Source organism: Primulina eburnea, chromosome 6, assembly GCF_022965805.1.
Source record: "Primulina eburnea isolate SZY01 chromosome 6, ASM2296580v1, whole genome shotgun sequence".
NCBI classification, from domain to species: domain Eukaryota; kingdom Viridiplantae; phylum Streptophyta; class Magnoliopsida; order Lamiales; family Gesneriaceae; genus Primulina; species Primulina eburnea.
This window is the reverse complement of record NC_133106.1, coordinates 38,412,869-38,429,458: the sequence shown is the minus strand read 5'-3', so window position 1 is coordinate 38,429,458 and position 16,590 is coordinate 38,412,869. Positions and strand designations below refer to the sequence as shown.

The 16,590-nt window shown below is 35.5% G+C and overlaps 1 protein-coding gene across 1 annotated transcript; it reads left to right on the top strand.

Annotated features, from left to right (window-relative positions):
* The first annotated feature begins 459 nt into the window (after positions 1-459).
* Positions 460-16,226, top strand: LOC140835146 (DNA repair protein RAD50). The gene is given in 28 exon segments (XM_073200545.1): positions 460-805; positions 1,437-1,523; positions 1,596-1,763; positions 1,844-2,019; positions 2,423-2,537; positions 3,600-3,828; positions 3,914-4,092; positions 4,185-4,355; positions 5,552-5,656; positions 5,732-5,839; positions 5,926-6,137; positions 6,230-6,322; positions 6,840-6,967; positions 7,758-7,872; positions 7,973-8,102; positions 8,198-8,407; positions 9,011-9,219; positions 9,398-9,599; positions 10,608-10,777; positions 10,854-11,178; positions 11,555-11,680; positions 11,761-11,813; positions 14,333-14,483; positions 15,227-15,289; positions 15,450-15,557; positions 15,559-15,584; positions 15,680-15,808; positions 15,919-16,226. Coding segments are annotated over 28 exon segments (3,951 nt in total). The 5' UTR covers positions 460-682; the 3' UTR covers positions 15,959-16,226.
* Positions 16,227-16,590: the final 364 nt, after the last annotated feature.

Below are 16,590 nucleotides of genomic sequence, written 5' to 3'. Positions count from 1 at the left end.
GACACTCTATGTTGAACGAGATTTAGCTAAACTTGATGTAAATCTAATGAATTTATGTTTTAAATCCCGTATGCACACTTCGTTAACTATAATGTATTTTTTTTTAATAATATATAATTATATATGGTGTATTCCTGGATCCGCCCTGTAACTAACTATAGGTTTTAGTGTGTATGGTGCGTATAAAATAATTAAAACCTAAGGTTTATTTTGATGTTCAAGAATATCATACAAACAAAATAGAAAAAAATTACGGTTATTGTAGTTCAAGAATATGTGATATTTTAAGAAGAAATTTGCAATACTTTGTCATTTTTTTAAGAAAACTCACAATTTTTTGGAGGCAAAGCTCGAGTATTTGTAATTCTTTCAAGATACATGGGAACAAGATGACTTTAAGATAAAAATTCTTTCTATAAACTTTCCCACAAAAAATAATAATGTCTGTTTTGTGGAAAAACCAAACGCGATTATTTGGTTAACGTCCCCAAACGTGTGAAGTAAACCCCAACAGCAGCGTTTCCTCTATTCCCCGCCCTTTCCAATTGAACCCTTATTTCTCCGTCTCACTTTCAATCACCATCCTTTTCAATTTCTATCTAATCGCAGTAAATAAAGCTTCATAATCAGTCAGAGTTCTGGCCAAGCGAAGTAGAAGAAATTCCCCATTAAAGAGGGAAAAATGAGTACCGTCGATAAGATGCTGATAAAGGGTATTCGGAGTTTTGACCCCGAAAACAAGAATGTTATTACTTTCTTCAAGCCCTTGACTCTCATCGTCGGGTCCAATGGCGCTGGCAAAACAGTAGGATCTCCTTTATTTTTAACTCTACTTTCAGTATTCAAATTTACCGGTGGGCCTGCGCTATATTAAGTTCATTATGTTCCATATGTTTGCATTTGCAGATACATTTGTCTATGATATTAACTACGACATCAAAATAGTGCTCTTCATGTTGCTTATTTATTTGTCTGTTGCTATGAAGTTGGGGTGAACCCAGGATTTCCAGGACAGGGGCTAGACTGGATAAGGAGACGATTCAATAGATTTTGAGATAGAGTAAACAGCCTCGGATTTTAGTAAATACATGAATATTTAAATTTTCATGGGAAAATTTTAATGTCTTTTTTTCGAGGGGGAGGAAGCAGCCACACCTCCTCGCCTCCTGCTTGATTCACCCCATCTTGCCACTATCTTCTGGTTTTGTGTTATTCTACATTGTTCTCAAGGTGTAACTTGCTTCTCCTTGCTGATTTATGATATCTTGAATGATCACACACTCAGCAATATTGATAATATCCTAGTCTCGTTCATAGTGCATATGCATCACCCTATTCATTTTATGGTTGCATAAGTAAGAATTTCAGTATGACAGCCTTATTCTGGGATAATTAATTTTGAAATTAAACTAAAGCGCACTCTGTTTCTTTTGTAGACAATAATTGAGTGCTTGAAGGTAGCTTGCACTGGTGAATTGCCTCCAAATGCACGTTCCGGTCACAGCTTTATTCACGACCCAAAAGTGGGTACCTTATTCTTGTGGTGTTAGCATAAATATCACATGTATACTTTTTGTTGAAACTGGCACTTTTAGGTGGCAGGAGAGACAGAGACGAAGGGCCAGATAAAGCTTAGGTTTAAGACTGCTGCAAGGAAGGATGTTGTCTGCATAAGGTCATTTCAACTTACTCAGAAGGCTACTAAGATGGAGTACAAGGCTATTGAGTCGGTCCTCCAAACCATTAATCCTCAGACTGGAGAGGTATGAATCATGAAGATTTTCATTTTTTGACTGCTAACCATTAAAGGTTAAGAAAACTGATGGTTTAATGCTGTCAATAGAAAGTTTGCCTAAGCTATCGATGTGCTGATATGGATCGAGAGATCCCTGCACTTATGGGGGTGTCCAAGGCCATCATTGAAAATGTTATATTTGTTCATCAAGATGAGGCAAACTGGCCATTGCAAGATCCATCAACACTGAAAAAGAAGTTTGATGATATCTTTTCTGCAACTAGGTATGTAGTGTTCAGTAACAGATAGAACTCGTATATAAAACGTTTTCCTGGTTTCATGTTAAATTTTTTGTATCCTTGCAATTATGTTTGACTTGTTGTTCCCTTAACTGCCGATGAAGTAAAAAAATGGAAAGTGTGATAGAGCTGGAAAACAAACTTTGTGGTTTGGAGCTTGAAAACAAACTTTTAGTACAATTGAGTCGGTACTTTGTCAACACAACAAAGTCTTTTAGTTGGGAAATGGTGAATACTTAAAATATTAAACCTTAAAAATAATATCCGAGACATCAGATCATCATATCATATGAAGTGAGTGTTTTGGTTGCTGTGTCACTATTTCTGTAGAATATTTGTATGATATATCTGCAATATTTTTTAAGTTTCATTTAGATTTTCTGGTTAGGTACACAAAGGCCTTAGAGATAATTAAAAAACTTCACAAGGATCAAACTCAGGAGATAAAGGCATACAAGCTGAAACTGGAGAATCTACAGACTCTGAAAGATGCTGCTCTTAAGGTGTTTATTTATGTTCTCATGAATTATTTAACAACCGTAAAGACATTCAAAATAATACCATGTTAAAGATTTTTTTCTTAAGCATCGCTGTGGTATCCAAATGCTTAGTTTCTTTTTCTGCTGAGTTTTCCCTTGAGATATGGTGCTGATCTTTTAATTTGTAATATTTTGGATTGCGATGATCGTTTTATGTCATTTTTCCATCAGAAACTAAGCTAAACAATGCAGATGTACGTTTAGAGGATATGAGGCATGATATTGACACCACAAATGTTATGAAACACAAGGTTTGCTAGAAACTTTTGAAATATTGCAAAACTTGTCATTCATGTTTGGTTTCTGCTATTTAGAAAAATAATAATGATTTTTCATATTGGTATTCAAACTGAAAAGTGAAAACAATGCAAAATCTCTGTAACATAGAAATTCACATCGTCAAAACTTCCATTTTAGTGTTAGAGAGTTACATATTTGTTGTCTGATGTTTATATTCATAGGCACAATTTTGTGCATAGAAACTTGACGAAAATGAACATGTGCATCCTCTGTGTATGTATCAATATTTAACTAGCCGGTAGAAAGAACAAGACAAAAGAAAACGAGCCGTTATAACGTTGATTTTTGATTTGGATAATTGTTGCTAGAAGCCTATTCCGCCTCTTCCTGGATATTGTGATTGACTCGTTGTCGGTCGACGACTGTGCTGGTTAACTTTGGTTTTTCTGTACTAGTTCTGGTAAGAAACAAGTTTATTTTTGCTTTGGGTAGTAACAGCTCTGTCGTTTTTCCCACTAAGGCAGTTCTGATCAGTGTTCGATAACAGCATCATCTGTTAGCTATCCTTGCTGAACTCTATTCCACTCACATAGGAAAGCAGTTTTGAGGTCTCCTTACCGGACTGCTCTAGTGCTCTTTATTGGTCCATTAGGAACACAGCTATTACAGCACACCAAATTAAACATGCATGGTGCAACCCTCAGTGATATGCCCAAGAGACTTTTCATAATAAATTTTGTTTGTTTTTTTTTGTGAGAACTTATTTGTTGGTGTTGTTTTATCCAGCTTCGGGAAAGCATTGTGCAAGATCAAGAAAAATCGGAAATATTGAATAATCAAATGCAGGAGCTTGATAGAAAAATTCAAATTGTGGACAGTGAAATTAACCAGACTGAATCATCATTGAAGGATCTAAGAAAATTACAAAGTCAGATAGCTACAAAGTCAGGGGAAAGAAAATCCAAATTCGAAGAACTTCAGAAGCGTTATGCAGCTCTGAATGAGGAAAACGAAGGTCTCTTAAATTTTAGCACAATCTTGTTTCTTCTTCTTTTTTGGTTATATTTTGTTGATTTATATATTATATATTTCATTTTCAGACACTGATGAAGAACTGAATGAGTGGAAATTCAAGTTTGATGAAAGGATTGCGATTTTGGAATCCAAAATTAGCAAGTTGTCGAGGGAAAAGGAAGACGTAGACGAGAAAGTTCGAGTGCTTACTGAAGTCAATGGAGAAAATACAAAGGACATTGCCAAGCTTCAAGCTGCCAGTGAAGTAACCTTTATTTCTCTGCTAAGAGATTCTGCATTATCATTCAGTTGTCCTGCATTTTCTGTGATAATCTACTCTCTTTATTTTGCATTCAGGCTCATATGTCTACAAAGAATGAAAGAGACTTGACCATCCAAAACCTATTGGTCAAGCATAATTTGGGTCCTCTGACAAGTGGACCTTTCAGTGATGAGGTTGCTTTTGACCTGACAAATCGAATTCAATCAAAGTTGAAGTATTTGGACAAGGACTTGCAAGATAAGAAGGTGCCTTCTTTACGCAGTCAAACTAGTGAATTCTGAATAATCTCCTCTCTGCCGATTTTCTAGCAGAGAGATGAATGCTATGCTAAGGCATAAAATGCTAATCTTTTGAGTTCTCTAGTTTCTCAGGACAAACAAAAGCAATTTGTATGATTAAAAATGGTTATCTTGGGTTTTGCGATATTAGTATGCGTTACATATGCTATAACGTACTAATACTCATGCCAGCAATTATTGGACTAAATTATTTAGAATATTTTTGTATCATATATAATACAGTATCAGAATATTTTTCGAAATGATAAAGAATTTATTTAAAAGCAATGATTATGTAAACTGGGGAAAATTGATTTAAGGAAAGAGAATAAAAATAAAAGATAGTGTGTTTGTTTATTTTGGGGTAGGTGACATTGTTTTGAGAAATTGTGAAGGAACATACTGTATTGTATTTTCGTTGAGATCTCCATATACAGGTGGAATTTGAATTTTCTGTTGCTTTGAGCTATCGATGCATATTTTGACTCACTGAATGGATTATCTGAACTGTTCTTATTCTTGTCCGGCAAAGACCCCATTGATATATTAAAAGCATTAGCCTGCACTTTGTCATAAAACAAATTATCTTTATGTTCTATTTCACTAGCAGACGATAGTAATCATATTCCTTTGCCATTAGCATGCACACTACACGCTGTGGCGTCGGCACAATAAAATGTTTACATATCTCAAAGAAAAGATACAGCCCTCGTTTTTATGATAGATTTCATTGTCCGTAATTGCTTTACAGTCTGAATGGGAAAACTTGTCGGGAAGATTTAGTGAGGGGAAAAGATTTTTAAGATGTGAAAGGAAAATAACTAGAAAGACTAGTACATGGCAAGGTCAGGCAGATGACGGCCATAACTTCCTCTTCACCTGTAGTCCTCTACGGGGAGATTTAGGTGGATATAGCTTAGACCATGGAGAAATATTGTCTGTTTAGGTCTGTACTATGTATATGGAATTTCTGATTCCTGTTGGGTATCAACACAACCTTTTCAACGTGTCTGATTATATGAAAAGGTGCTTTATTTGATCTGATTTTCGATGGGGGACTTTAGTATGTCATATTTGATTTATTACTTATCTTTGTTTCTTTTATCTTGTTTGCATGATTGTTGTTTGATGATGGGCATTGTGTCTTATGGGTATTATTTCAGAAATCCAACGAAGTAGAACTCAAGGCAACATTTGAACGATACATGGTTGCAAATGACCGTTGCAAAGACATAGAGGCCCAAAAGGAGGCTAAAGGGGACATGAAGGTTTGTTTTTGCAAATGATATTCCCATGCTCTTCCGTCAGAGTATTCTGACCGTTCTCATATGACTCTGGTACAGCTTGCCACTTTGAAACGCATTCAAGAGAAGGAGATTGAACGTGACTCTTTTGAAGTTCAGATTTCGGCCACTGATGTGACTGGAATTGATGACAGAGAACGGAAATTGGTGACTGGATGATTCCCCACTTCAATTTTCAGAAGTAAAATTTTACCTTTGAATGCTCAAGTAACATAGTCTTCTAATGTGTGCAGCAAATCGAAGTTGAAAGGAAAGCCAGCCAACTTGCTGCCAAAGATTTCAGTGCAACTATACGGAAAAAACAAGGTGAAGTATTTGCCTTGGAGCAAGAAATTAAGGATCTTAACTATCAAAGGGAGTCCATGAGTGCTGATTCCCATGACAGAGTTGTACTTTCTTTAAAAAAGGCAGAATTGGAGAATCACAAAAAGAAACACAAAAGAATGTGAGTCTGTTTAATTAAGTTGCACTGCTCTATTTCAGAATATTCTTTATCATCTAATATATATGTACTGTTTTTTCGCCTATAATTTCCAGAGTTGATGAACATAAAGAGGGAATTAGAGGGGTGTTGAAAGGAAGGATGCCGCCTCCCAAGGATTTGAAAAATGAATTGATTCAGGTTCAGAGGTGGTTACTGTTTTTTTTCCCTTTTCTGGTTTTGTAGTTTCTTTTGGTTTGATTGATTATATATGTGTATCTTCTTGATGTCGATACAGTTGTGCGCATTCTGTGGTTTGTACTTCTGCAAGGACGAGTTTCGAGCATATGCTGGAACATTATTTGGATTAGCCTTTTATTCATGTTTGTTGGTTTATTTATGTAAACATAGTACAAAACTGTTTCGCGAAAGCTCAGATTTAAATGAATGGTGCCAACTGCTCCAGATTCTTGGCATGCACTTTTCTTCGTAAAATCTCAATTTCTCATTTTTAAAAAAAATATATTTCTTATTCGTTTAAAATCATCCCACAATCGAAATTTTACTAGTATTTTTGCCTCTAGTAATGTAGTTCCTTGCAGATGTTAATGTTTTGTAGGACTTCAATATCTTGATGCATCATTCGATATTTTGATTTTGCTTCACCAGGAGGTATGATGGTAATTTTCTCTCTCTACTTAACATACCTTTTGTGTTGCATTGCAGTTCTCTCCAAAAAGAATATGATAACTTGGATAAAAAAGCTGATGAAGCAAGGAATGAGGTGACAATGCTGAAGATAAAAATAGAAGAAGTCAACCATAATCTGTCCAAATTCCACAAAGATACGGAATGTAAGCATTGCTGAAAATCTTCATATATGTGAACATGAGCGAGGAGTGATTATCCATGTTCTTCTAATTGATCAGTTTTGTGATTGGATGTTTCGACTAAACAAATTTCACTGAAGTGTATTTTTGTTGGCACTTGTCTCTGGCAGTAACTCTAAGTCAATAATGATATGTTTGGTAAGAGGGAATGAAGTATGAATATTCCAATCTCATTCTTTATACTCATGTTTGGTAGAACATTGGAATGAGTTTCTCATTCTAAAGAGAACTTTTTGGATGAGAACTAGTGAACTACTATCCCCACACGGCCACACTTCATTAATATATTTTACAAAATATTTAGTCAATTTAAATCTTTGTGATAATAATAAAAAATAATTTATATTAGAATTATTGTTTTAGGTACTTTTATTTGAATAATAATAATAATGATTGTAATAATAAATAATTAGATTGTTATTATAAAAATAAAAGTACCTAAAATAATTATTGTAATATAATCATAAAAATAATAATATTATCAATGGTGAGGAGGACTACACATCTGCTCTCATAACCTTATCTTTGGTGCAGTTCTTTTAAAGCCCTTCGAGTATCTGACTGGAGGATTGAAACTTTTTATAAGGCTAGGATAGTAGTTATATAAGGATCCATAGTGTCCATGTGTGGCTTTAAGGAAGATTGTTTCTTTACTTTCGGGGCTGTCAAATTATTGTTGACTTAAGCTTCAATATTGTCATTGCGATTTTCTCGATGAATCGAGTGGCTTGTGATTGTTTTGTAACCGATGCAGCAAGAAAGAGATTTGTCGAATCTAAACTTCTGTCCTTGGACAAACATTCTGGTGGTGTTGATTCTTATCTTCAAACCTTAGAAATTGCCAAAGACAAGAGAGATGTCCAGAAAAGGTTTTTCCTTTTCTTTTATTTTCCCCAATGTTTTGAATAGGCTGCTATTACTAGAGTCTAAAGCGGTAAAAGGTTGTAACATGTCATTCATTATCTGTAGTAAATATAACATTGCCGATGGAATGCGACAAATGTTTGATCCATTTGAAAAAGTTGCTCGTGCTCATCACATTTGCCCCTGTTGCGAGAGGCCCTTTTCTGCAAATGAGGAAGATGATTTTGTTAAAAAGGTTACTTTCCTAATTTTATTAGTAAATGAGATATCTTGAAACACTTTATACTCTGGATTAATGTGTATTCATTACACATTATGCTCCATTTACAGCAAAGAGTGAAAGCGACAAGTTCTGCTGAGCATATGAAAGTATTGGCTGTGGATTCTTCAAATGCTGATTTTCATTTCCAGCAGTTAGACAAACTTCGAGTGGTCTACGAAGAATATGTCAAAACCGGCAAGGAATTAGTTCCTCTTGCAGAGAAGAACCTTGATGAATTAAAGGAAGAATTGGATCAAAAGAATCAAGCTCTTGATGACGTAATTGTTACTGTGATGTATTCTGCATGTAATCGTTTAGTTCTGCTTGCTATTTTAGCTTTTCTGTCTCTTATGTGAAGATTCAACACAATGTCACCAATTCCATGTCTCTTTTAAAATATGTACGCTGTAGGAAATGAATTTTGGATAAGGTTTTTTGCTTGTAGTGTTAGAATTGATTCTTTGTTATGGAGTCACATCTATGTTGCTTCCATTTTTTTTATGTGCCTTTGACTATGAACTCATTGCATTCTCAGACTTTACAAATATATAGCTTATATTGACAATTCCTAGTGGGTTGCGCATAGTGTTCTTCTCAAAAGAGTTGTTGGTATTTTACTTTCATGTCCTTTGTTTGACCCAAACTTCACATCTATCCTATTTTGAAATTTGTTTTTCAACATTTTGGTTCTTTTCGCACTGAAACATGCATAGTGACAAACTTTTCACCCCTTGGGGGTTTTTCCCTGTTGACTAGCAATCTTGTTTTATCAACAGATAAATGGATTCCATCTTTGTTTTGTCAAGCTTATTGAGCATCTTTTCTCGGTTTCTCACAAACATGGTAGATAATTTCTGCTCAAAAAACCTCGTGGTTTGCAGATACTGGGTGTTTTAGCTCAAATAAAGGCTGAAAAAGATTCAGTTGACACCTTGATACAGCCAGTTGAAACTGCTGATAGGCTATTCCAGGAATTACAAGCTTTGCAGAATCAAGTGGAAGATTTGGAAAGCAAACTTGATGTAAGTGTTCAAGGTGCCAAATCCTTGGAAGAGATTGTGTCAGAGCTGAAAATATTGGAAAATAACAGGTTTGGTGAAACTGACTAAAGATTCTTTTGCCGTTCAACATGTATGGTTTCGTGGACACTTCCAATTTATGTATGCTTTGATGAAATTTAAAGAAAACAGGTTCTTTTTTACAGTGATGTTTAATTTTTTTCTCTTTTACGTTCATCTGTGCTTATTCTTCTTTCTGCTGTTCATCAGGAGCAACTTGCATCGTGATCTTACGATTTTAAGAGAGGATCAGTTGTTCATGACACAGGATTTGTCTACTCATCAGTTAAGGTGGAATAGTGTAAGAGAAGAAAAAATTAAGGTTGCCAATCTATTGTCCAATGCTAAAAGAGCTGAGGAGGAGTTAAATCGTCTTGGAGAGGAAAAACATCAAGTTGATCTTGAGTTGAAGGTAAATTTTTTTGTGAAGAGTGTCTTCTTTTTCATGACTTGGCAGCATGTAACACTCAGGTCAGTGTGATGAATATTAAATGCTATTGGGATGTCAAAGTGAAGGTCATGAAATAGCCTGTAAGATTGGTGCTTACTGAGGGGTGCAAACGTAATATCTTTGCCTTTTTGCAGAAGTTCTCGCATCGTTGTTGGAGTTACTGATCTTTTCTTGAGTTTAATGGCCCCTATAGTTTTGGTATTTCATTGTGTTTACCAACAGTTGTACATAACATTTTGTGAATCAACATGGTTAAGTGAATGAACACGACATATTGTGAACCAAAAATGAATTCCAATATTCTGGTAAAGTAGAGACTGCAATTTTTTTCTTATGGTCTATGTTTTAACATGGTGGAATCTGAGAACCTGGCAGTTTGTGTTTCTTCATGTAAGTTAATTCTTTTTTGAAAATTTACAATCTAAATGCAATTGGAATGCTGAAGAGTTTGAAACAAATATGAAAGTAGTTCGAGAATGTCCGAAGCCTAAAATAATCCGTGTATCACCCCCCCATCCCCTGAAAATCCCGAGTAGATCTCTCTACTTTGTTGAACTCTCTCATTCCCTTTTATTGTTAATGATACATATATTTTATCCAATGTGCACAAATGATTTACTGGAATTTTCTTTTGCTTTCTATTAAGTTTTGCAAATAGCCTCTAATAACATTGGAAACGATGTGTATCTAAAAGTGGATATATATTTGTGGAGTAAAGCATGGGAAGTGGAAAAGTTAAGTCGATGACACGGTCAAGGCTTTGTAATATGTTTTTGTAGGTTTTGGAATTTGATTGTGAATTTTTGTCATTTGTCTTCCTTGGCAAAAAGAGTAAATAATTGCAGTGGTTGTCCCCCTGGAAGGAGTTGAATCTCGTTCGTCTTTATGGTTTTACATTTGATGATTTTGGTGGACACGCCCTATGTTATCTGCCAGTTGTTTGTGTTTTAATACTCCTCAAACTTTCAGCTTTTGGTGGAGGATCTCAGTCCTCTAGTAAAGGAGAAAAATAAACTTCTTGAGGACTACAATAACTCGGAAGTCAGGCTTAATCATGATTATGAATTGTGCGCAAACAATCATAGAAAGTATCTACTGGAAGTTGAAACCCTTCTCAACATGAATTCTACTATCAAAGAGTATGTTTTTTCAGGCCTTAGTTCTGAAGTTGATATCAGTCGCATAGTGTTTTCTATAATTAGTTCTATTTGACAGATATGATAACTTGAAAAGGGGAGAGAAGTTGAAAGAACTGCTAGAAAAGCAGAATCTATCAGAATTTGAACTGCAAAGATGTGGGACCCGAAGGAACGAACTATTGACAGAACTGGAAAAGTGCAGAGATTTGACTCGCAATCAAGCAGAACTGAGACGCAATATAGAGGAAAACTTAGAATACAGAAAAATGAAGTCTCAGGTGGACGAGCTTACTCGGGAGATTGAATCACTCGAAGATAGTGTGCTGAAGATTGGAGGTCTTTCCAAAGTTGAAGCTCAGCTTCTAAAGCTCTCGCAAGAAAGAGAGACCCTTCTTAACGAGGTTCGGAATTATCTAGTGCATCTCTTCGCTATGGCAAACACTCATAAAGCTCTGTAGTGATATCGCTCCATGAGCTAACAACATTCAGATGAAAGTTTTTTATATAAGTTGTGCAATGAATCTGATGGTTTTGGATGCATACTGTGATGCACATATTTCCCGAATGGGAGCAATATTGGTTGCTATCTTACTTCAAACATTATATAATGAGTTAATGGAAAACACACTTGCAAGAATTAATTTTTCACTGGTGAAATTTGTGGTTATTTTGGCTTGTTGTCCAGACTTTTGTGATTTACTTTAACCTTGGCCATCGCCATTCCACTCTTATGAATTTACTACCCGAGTTAATGAGTGAGCAATTTTCTTGCTGCAGTTAAATAGGCATAAAGGCACCTTATCTGTATACAAGAGCAACATTGACCGGAACAAAGTTGATCTTAAACATGCCCAATACAAAGATATTGACAAGAGGCATTTTGATCAACTAATTCAGCTTAAGGTTATTTTTTTAATTTTAGCTTTAATTCCATTTCCTTATATGTTTTGTTGAGTGTAGTAAATAAGAATCTTTTTTAACAGACATCTGAGATGGCAAATAAGGACCTAGATCGATATTATAAGGCACTTGACAAGTAAGCCCTTCAATTTTTGAAATGCTGTGTCTTCCAGTCTTTTTGCTAATCAATAAGTTATTTTAAAAGATTTTGTTTGATAACTACTGTTGCAAGAAAATGAGGTTGTTAAATGGCTTTTCTGTCTATCACCGTCTTGTATCTCATTCACTGGTCTGGATCTGGCTGTTATTGTTTTTGCTATTGCCATTTTTTATGTCCCTATCATCCTCCACCATCAGCAATGTTTCTGTAAAATCTGCTGACCGTGCTTCTGGTATAATATTCATCACGTCCATAACATCTGCCCTTACCTTCTTCCATTAGCATACTGATCACTGCCATCCAGAGCTCATGTGAGGGCCCGTTCTTCTAATTAATATTTAATTACCAAACAACAAGAATTAATTAGTGTAAACAGCGAAAACGAGTTTAAAACGTTCATTTGAGCATACAAAAATTTCGGCATGACCTCCTCGTATGTAGGACATCCCAAAAATTTCAAAACACAACATCAATATACGCTCGAAAATAACATCAAGTTCACAATCAACCAAACAAATATCCTATAGCAGTTGCGACTTGGACAACTAAGCTGACAGAGTTTAATCATTTATCTATTTCAGATTCAGTTAGAGATTGGAAGTATGTATGGTCATGATGTTAGTGTCGTAGCGTTTTAAATTTTGCGGATTACTCATCCGCTACTTTTATAACACGTTTATTATTAGAATAAAAATGTATTGTTTCTTGTAAAAAAAATATCCTACAGCCGCACTGGCTAGAACTAGATACAACATACCACAGATAAAATCCAGAACAACATGAAAACATCAAAATACAGCTACACAGGACATTTCCCTAGCAAATGTATCAAATCAGTATAATATATAAATATCTGGGAACTTTGACACAAACCAACTGACTACTGGGTACCATTCGCTGACGCTCCACCAGACACGTCAAATCCCCTGGAATGACCTGCTATGGCATCAAAACAACCACAACATAAAAAGAAAACAGGGGTCGGACACCAGTACGACAAACCAGTAAAATTATGACGTATATAAAAGACATGTAATAATAACAAGTAAATGCGATGCATGAATGGTAACAATGGAATAACGGATATCAAACGGAGTCCAAACTAATAACATCTTCAACAGTAACAGTGGTCACCCGTGCCAAGAATGTAGCATCAAATCGCCGCTCGTTCATGCACGTAGCATCTGGAATGCGAGTACCTAAGTCGCTCGTCTCTAGTTGTCATATGGGAATGTGGCTAATCATATCCCACTCGACCCTCTGATTACTCAATATATCTCAACAGAATCAACATAAATCGTTGTCAAATGAGTCAAGGCTCAATATGTTATGCCAATACAATTTATGCATGAATACATCAGAATAAACATTCAAGGCACATAATAGCAAATAACATCCACTGAATATTCTTACACGCCAATATACGCGTCATAATAATATATGTTTGAGAGTACCTCAACTACAACTTACAATGCCATAGTAATTTCTTAAGGACTTTTTGATGAACTCAGTCCAATGATATAACCAACCGTATAAATTCACTACATACTTCCATATACTATATTCCAACTGAATAAAACAAATTAAATCGGAGCGGTTAAAAATCGAATTCTCGGCAGCCTATAAACCCGTTCAAAATCTGGAATTTCAAGTTTGATACCTCAAGAATCGAGGCTTAAATGCACAACAGTGATCTCGCAAAGGTGGCTCACCGGGAATACTGTTCACAGTCAGAAAACAAGCTGGATAACGGGGAAAAACTTAATACTTCACTTGTATAAAATAATCCACTAAGAACAACTACGAATCGCAGCCAAAATCTTACCTAAAACCGGATCAAAGCCACACGCACAGTTGCTGGAAAACAAGCCGATCGAGCTCGTCACCTACCGATTCATGGCAGGAAAAAAGCTAATAGACTGGAGGAAGAAGGTTGTTGGCTGCTGCCCCACTTCTCCGGCCTCTGGCGTCGCTGCGCGACTATTGTAGAAAGAGGAGCTCATTTTATTACTTCTCCATTATCCATCATCAGCAGTTTTGCTTCACTTTCAAGTTCTTTATTTTGTCAATTTTATCAGCTTAAGAAGTGTACCTCTCACTTTTATGCGGTTGTGTCCTATGGTGTATACGACATGCACAGATAGATTTATGGGTTCTGTGCTTCTATTTGCATGTTTTAGGTGCAGGTTCCTCTAATAGTTGGCTTTGGACATGCTGAACATCTAGTCTTTATAATAACCTCTAGCATTTACCACAATTTCTTCTCTATTTTGTCCATTTATGATTGATAATATTACTCTTCCGACAATCTTGGAGTGAATAACATGTGTTAAACCATGATTGGCTAAAAGTTGTCATTATCTAATGGTTGAAAGAGGTGATTTTAAGATGATCTTTTAATGGCTTTCTTTTCTCCATAGACTTATTTAATGTATGTTATGATATACTGCATTCCGCTCTGTTAATATTTAATCAGAATTTATTTGTTATTCTAGAGCACTCATGCGCTTCCACAGTATGAAAATGGAGGAGATAAATAAGATTATACGGGAATTATGGCAGCAAACCTACAGGGGACAGGATATAGATTATATAAGCATTCATTCAGATTCTGAAGGTGCTGGTACTCGATCTTACAGCTATAAGGTAATTAGCAAGCATTTTCATTGATTAATTTTTTTATCCTCAATGAGAGACACCACTTCTTTTATAATAGTATTTCCATTGGAACATTGTCCTCCTAAATTCTCAACTACTTTTTCTTTCGAGGAATTATCTCTTGAACTTGATTAAACTGATTTAGAAACACTCTACAAACTGTGCCCCATAGAAGTTTCAGTTTGTTTTCAGAACCTGGAAACTTGACATTGGATAATCTTTACATGAGATGTCACATCACCAGCATTCTTGTGCATTCTGCTTCTGAATTGATGTTGTAAATGCCCCCATCTCATGCAATTGTGAGCCTTAGAAAACTTTGTGACATATGCTGCTGTTGGTCAAACTACTTGTACCTCTTTTAGATACTAGTTCATGACTGATAATATCCAAATTGTCCAATGATGCAGGAAAACCTTTTGAATATAATTAGGAATTCCTTTTAAGGAAGAAAACTAGAATATAATTCACAACTTTGTAATATTTTCAAGGCATGAGAGAGAATATAATATTTTCCAGGGGCCTTTTAAGAATGTCATTTGGATGAATTTATACTAAAATCTATGTCCTCACCACGAGATTAATGTGGTGAACTTGTTGTCATCTTTGAAAAATAAGACGCTGATGTTCTCATGGGGGATGCTTGGTACTGATGAAAAGGTTTTTTTTAGAAAAAAATATTAATTGTACAGTTGCATGTATTAATCCAGTTATATTACTTGAAATGACAGGTCGTCATGCAAACTGGTGATGCCGAGTTAGAAATGCGAGGAAGATGTAGCGCTGGGCAAAAGGTAAATGGTAGTTGAAGATGTGGCATGATTTCTACATCAATGGACATTGTTGTCCGGTGTGGTCTTCTCAGAACTTGGATTTAACTTTTGTTATCCCCTCCTTTTTTTATCATAAGTTACCTGATGCTCGTTGTTTTAAAGCCCAGGATTCTTGTTTCAGGTCCTTGCTTCGCTCATCATAAGATTGGCACTAGCTGAAACTTTTTGCCTCAATTGTGGAATACTGGCGCTTGATGAACCAACTACCAATTTGGACGGCCCTAATTCATGAGTCTCTCGCTGCGGCTCTCCTTAGGTGAGGATTGAGAAACTATTTGAAAGCAACAAATGGGTTAATAATGTTTGTGTCTTGCAATAGACTTATTATCCCGTTTCCTATTCTATCGTCAGAATAATGGAGGACAGGAAAGGCCAAGAGAATTTTCAACTTATTGTCATTACACACGATGAGCGCTTCGCTCAACTTATTGGCCAACGACAACATGCTGAAAAGTACTACCGTATCACCAAGGATGATTAGTAAGCTAATCTTCTTATCTCGCCTTTTTTTATATATGTTTTAGCTTAGTTTTTCATGCAAAATATGGTACGTACTTCTACTTTGGTAACTCATTTTTTTTCTTTTTCAGTCAGCATAGCATAATTGAATCCCAAGAGATATTTGATTGACATAAATGACTTGCTCAAGTTGAAGATTCACATAGATGATGATTCCACCTGCTTCTTGAATATAATGTATTCATTTTGACTTTTTATTTTAATGTATTCATGCGGCATCTGTGTAAAAAAAAATATTCTATTGATTTACTTGAAATATGGATGCTTTTTATCCATTTTGTTTGTACTTGTATGTTCTATCGCTTCTATGGTTGCCCGGGATTGAGGATGACTGCATAATTTTACAAGTTTAATGCCATCACATATCTATTAGTGATTTTCCAATGTTCTCAAAATTGTTGTTTCCAACTCTTGTAACTCAGCTTTATTGTTTCTCGTCGGCTTATTCCAGTTTCACTAATGTTGTCATTTTGTACGTTGAGGTTAGTCTAGTTTTAAAGGTAATATTCGATCCCAATATATGGATTCGTATTTTTATAATATTTGCGGGTTCGGGGATATATGACGTCGCTGAGTGGTTACATAAAAAAAGTACTCTTTTTTCGGCTGTGTTTTACTTTATCTAAAATTAATTTAGATACTTGGCTCAAGAGTTGGGGCACAATTGTGAAACATAAAATCATGGAACGCAAGACAAGATCCGGGCTGAAATTTTAGTACCTCTTTGTATAGGATTTGTTAAA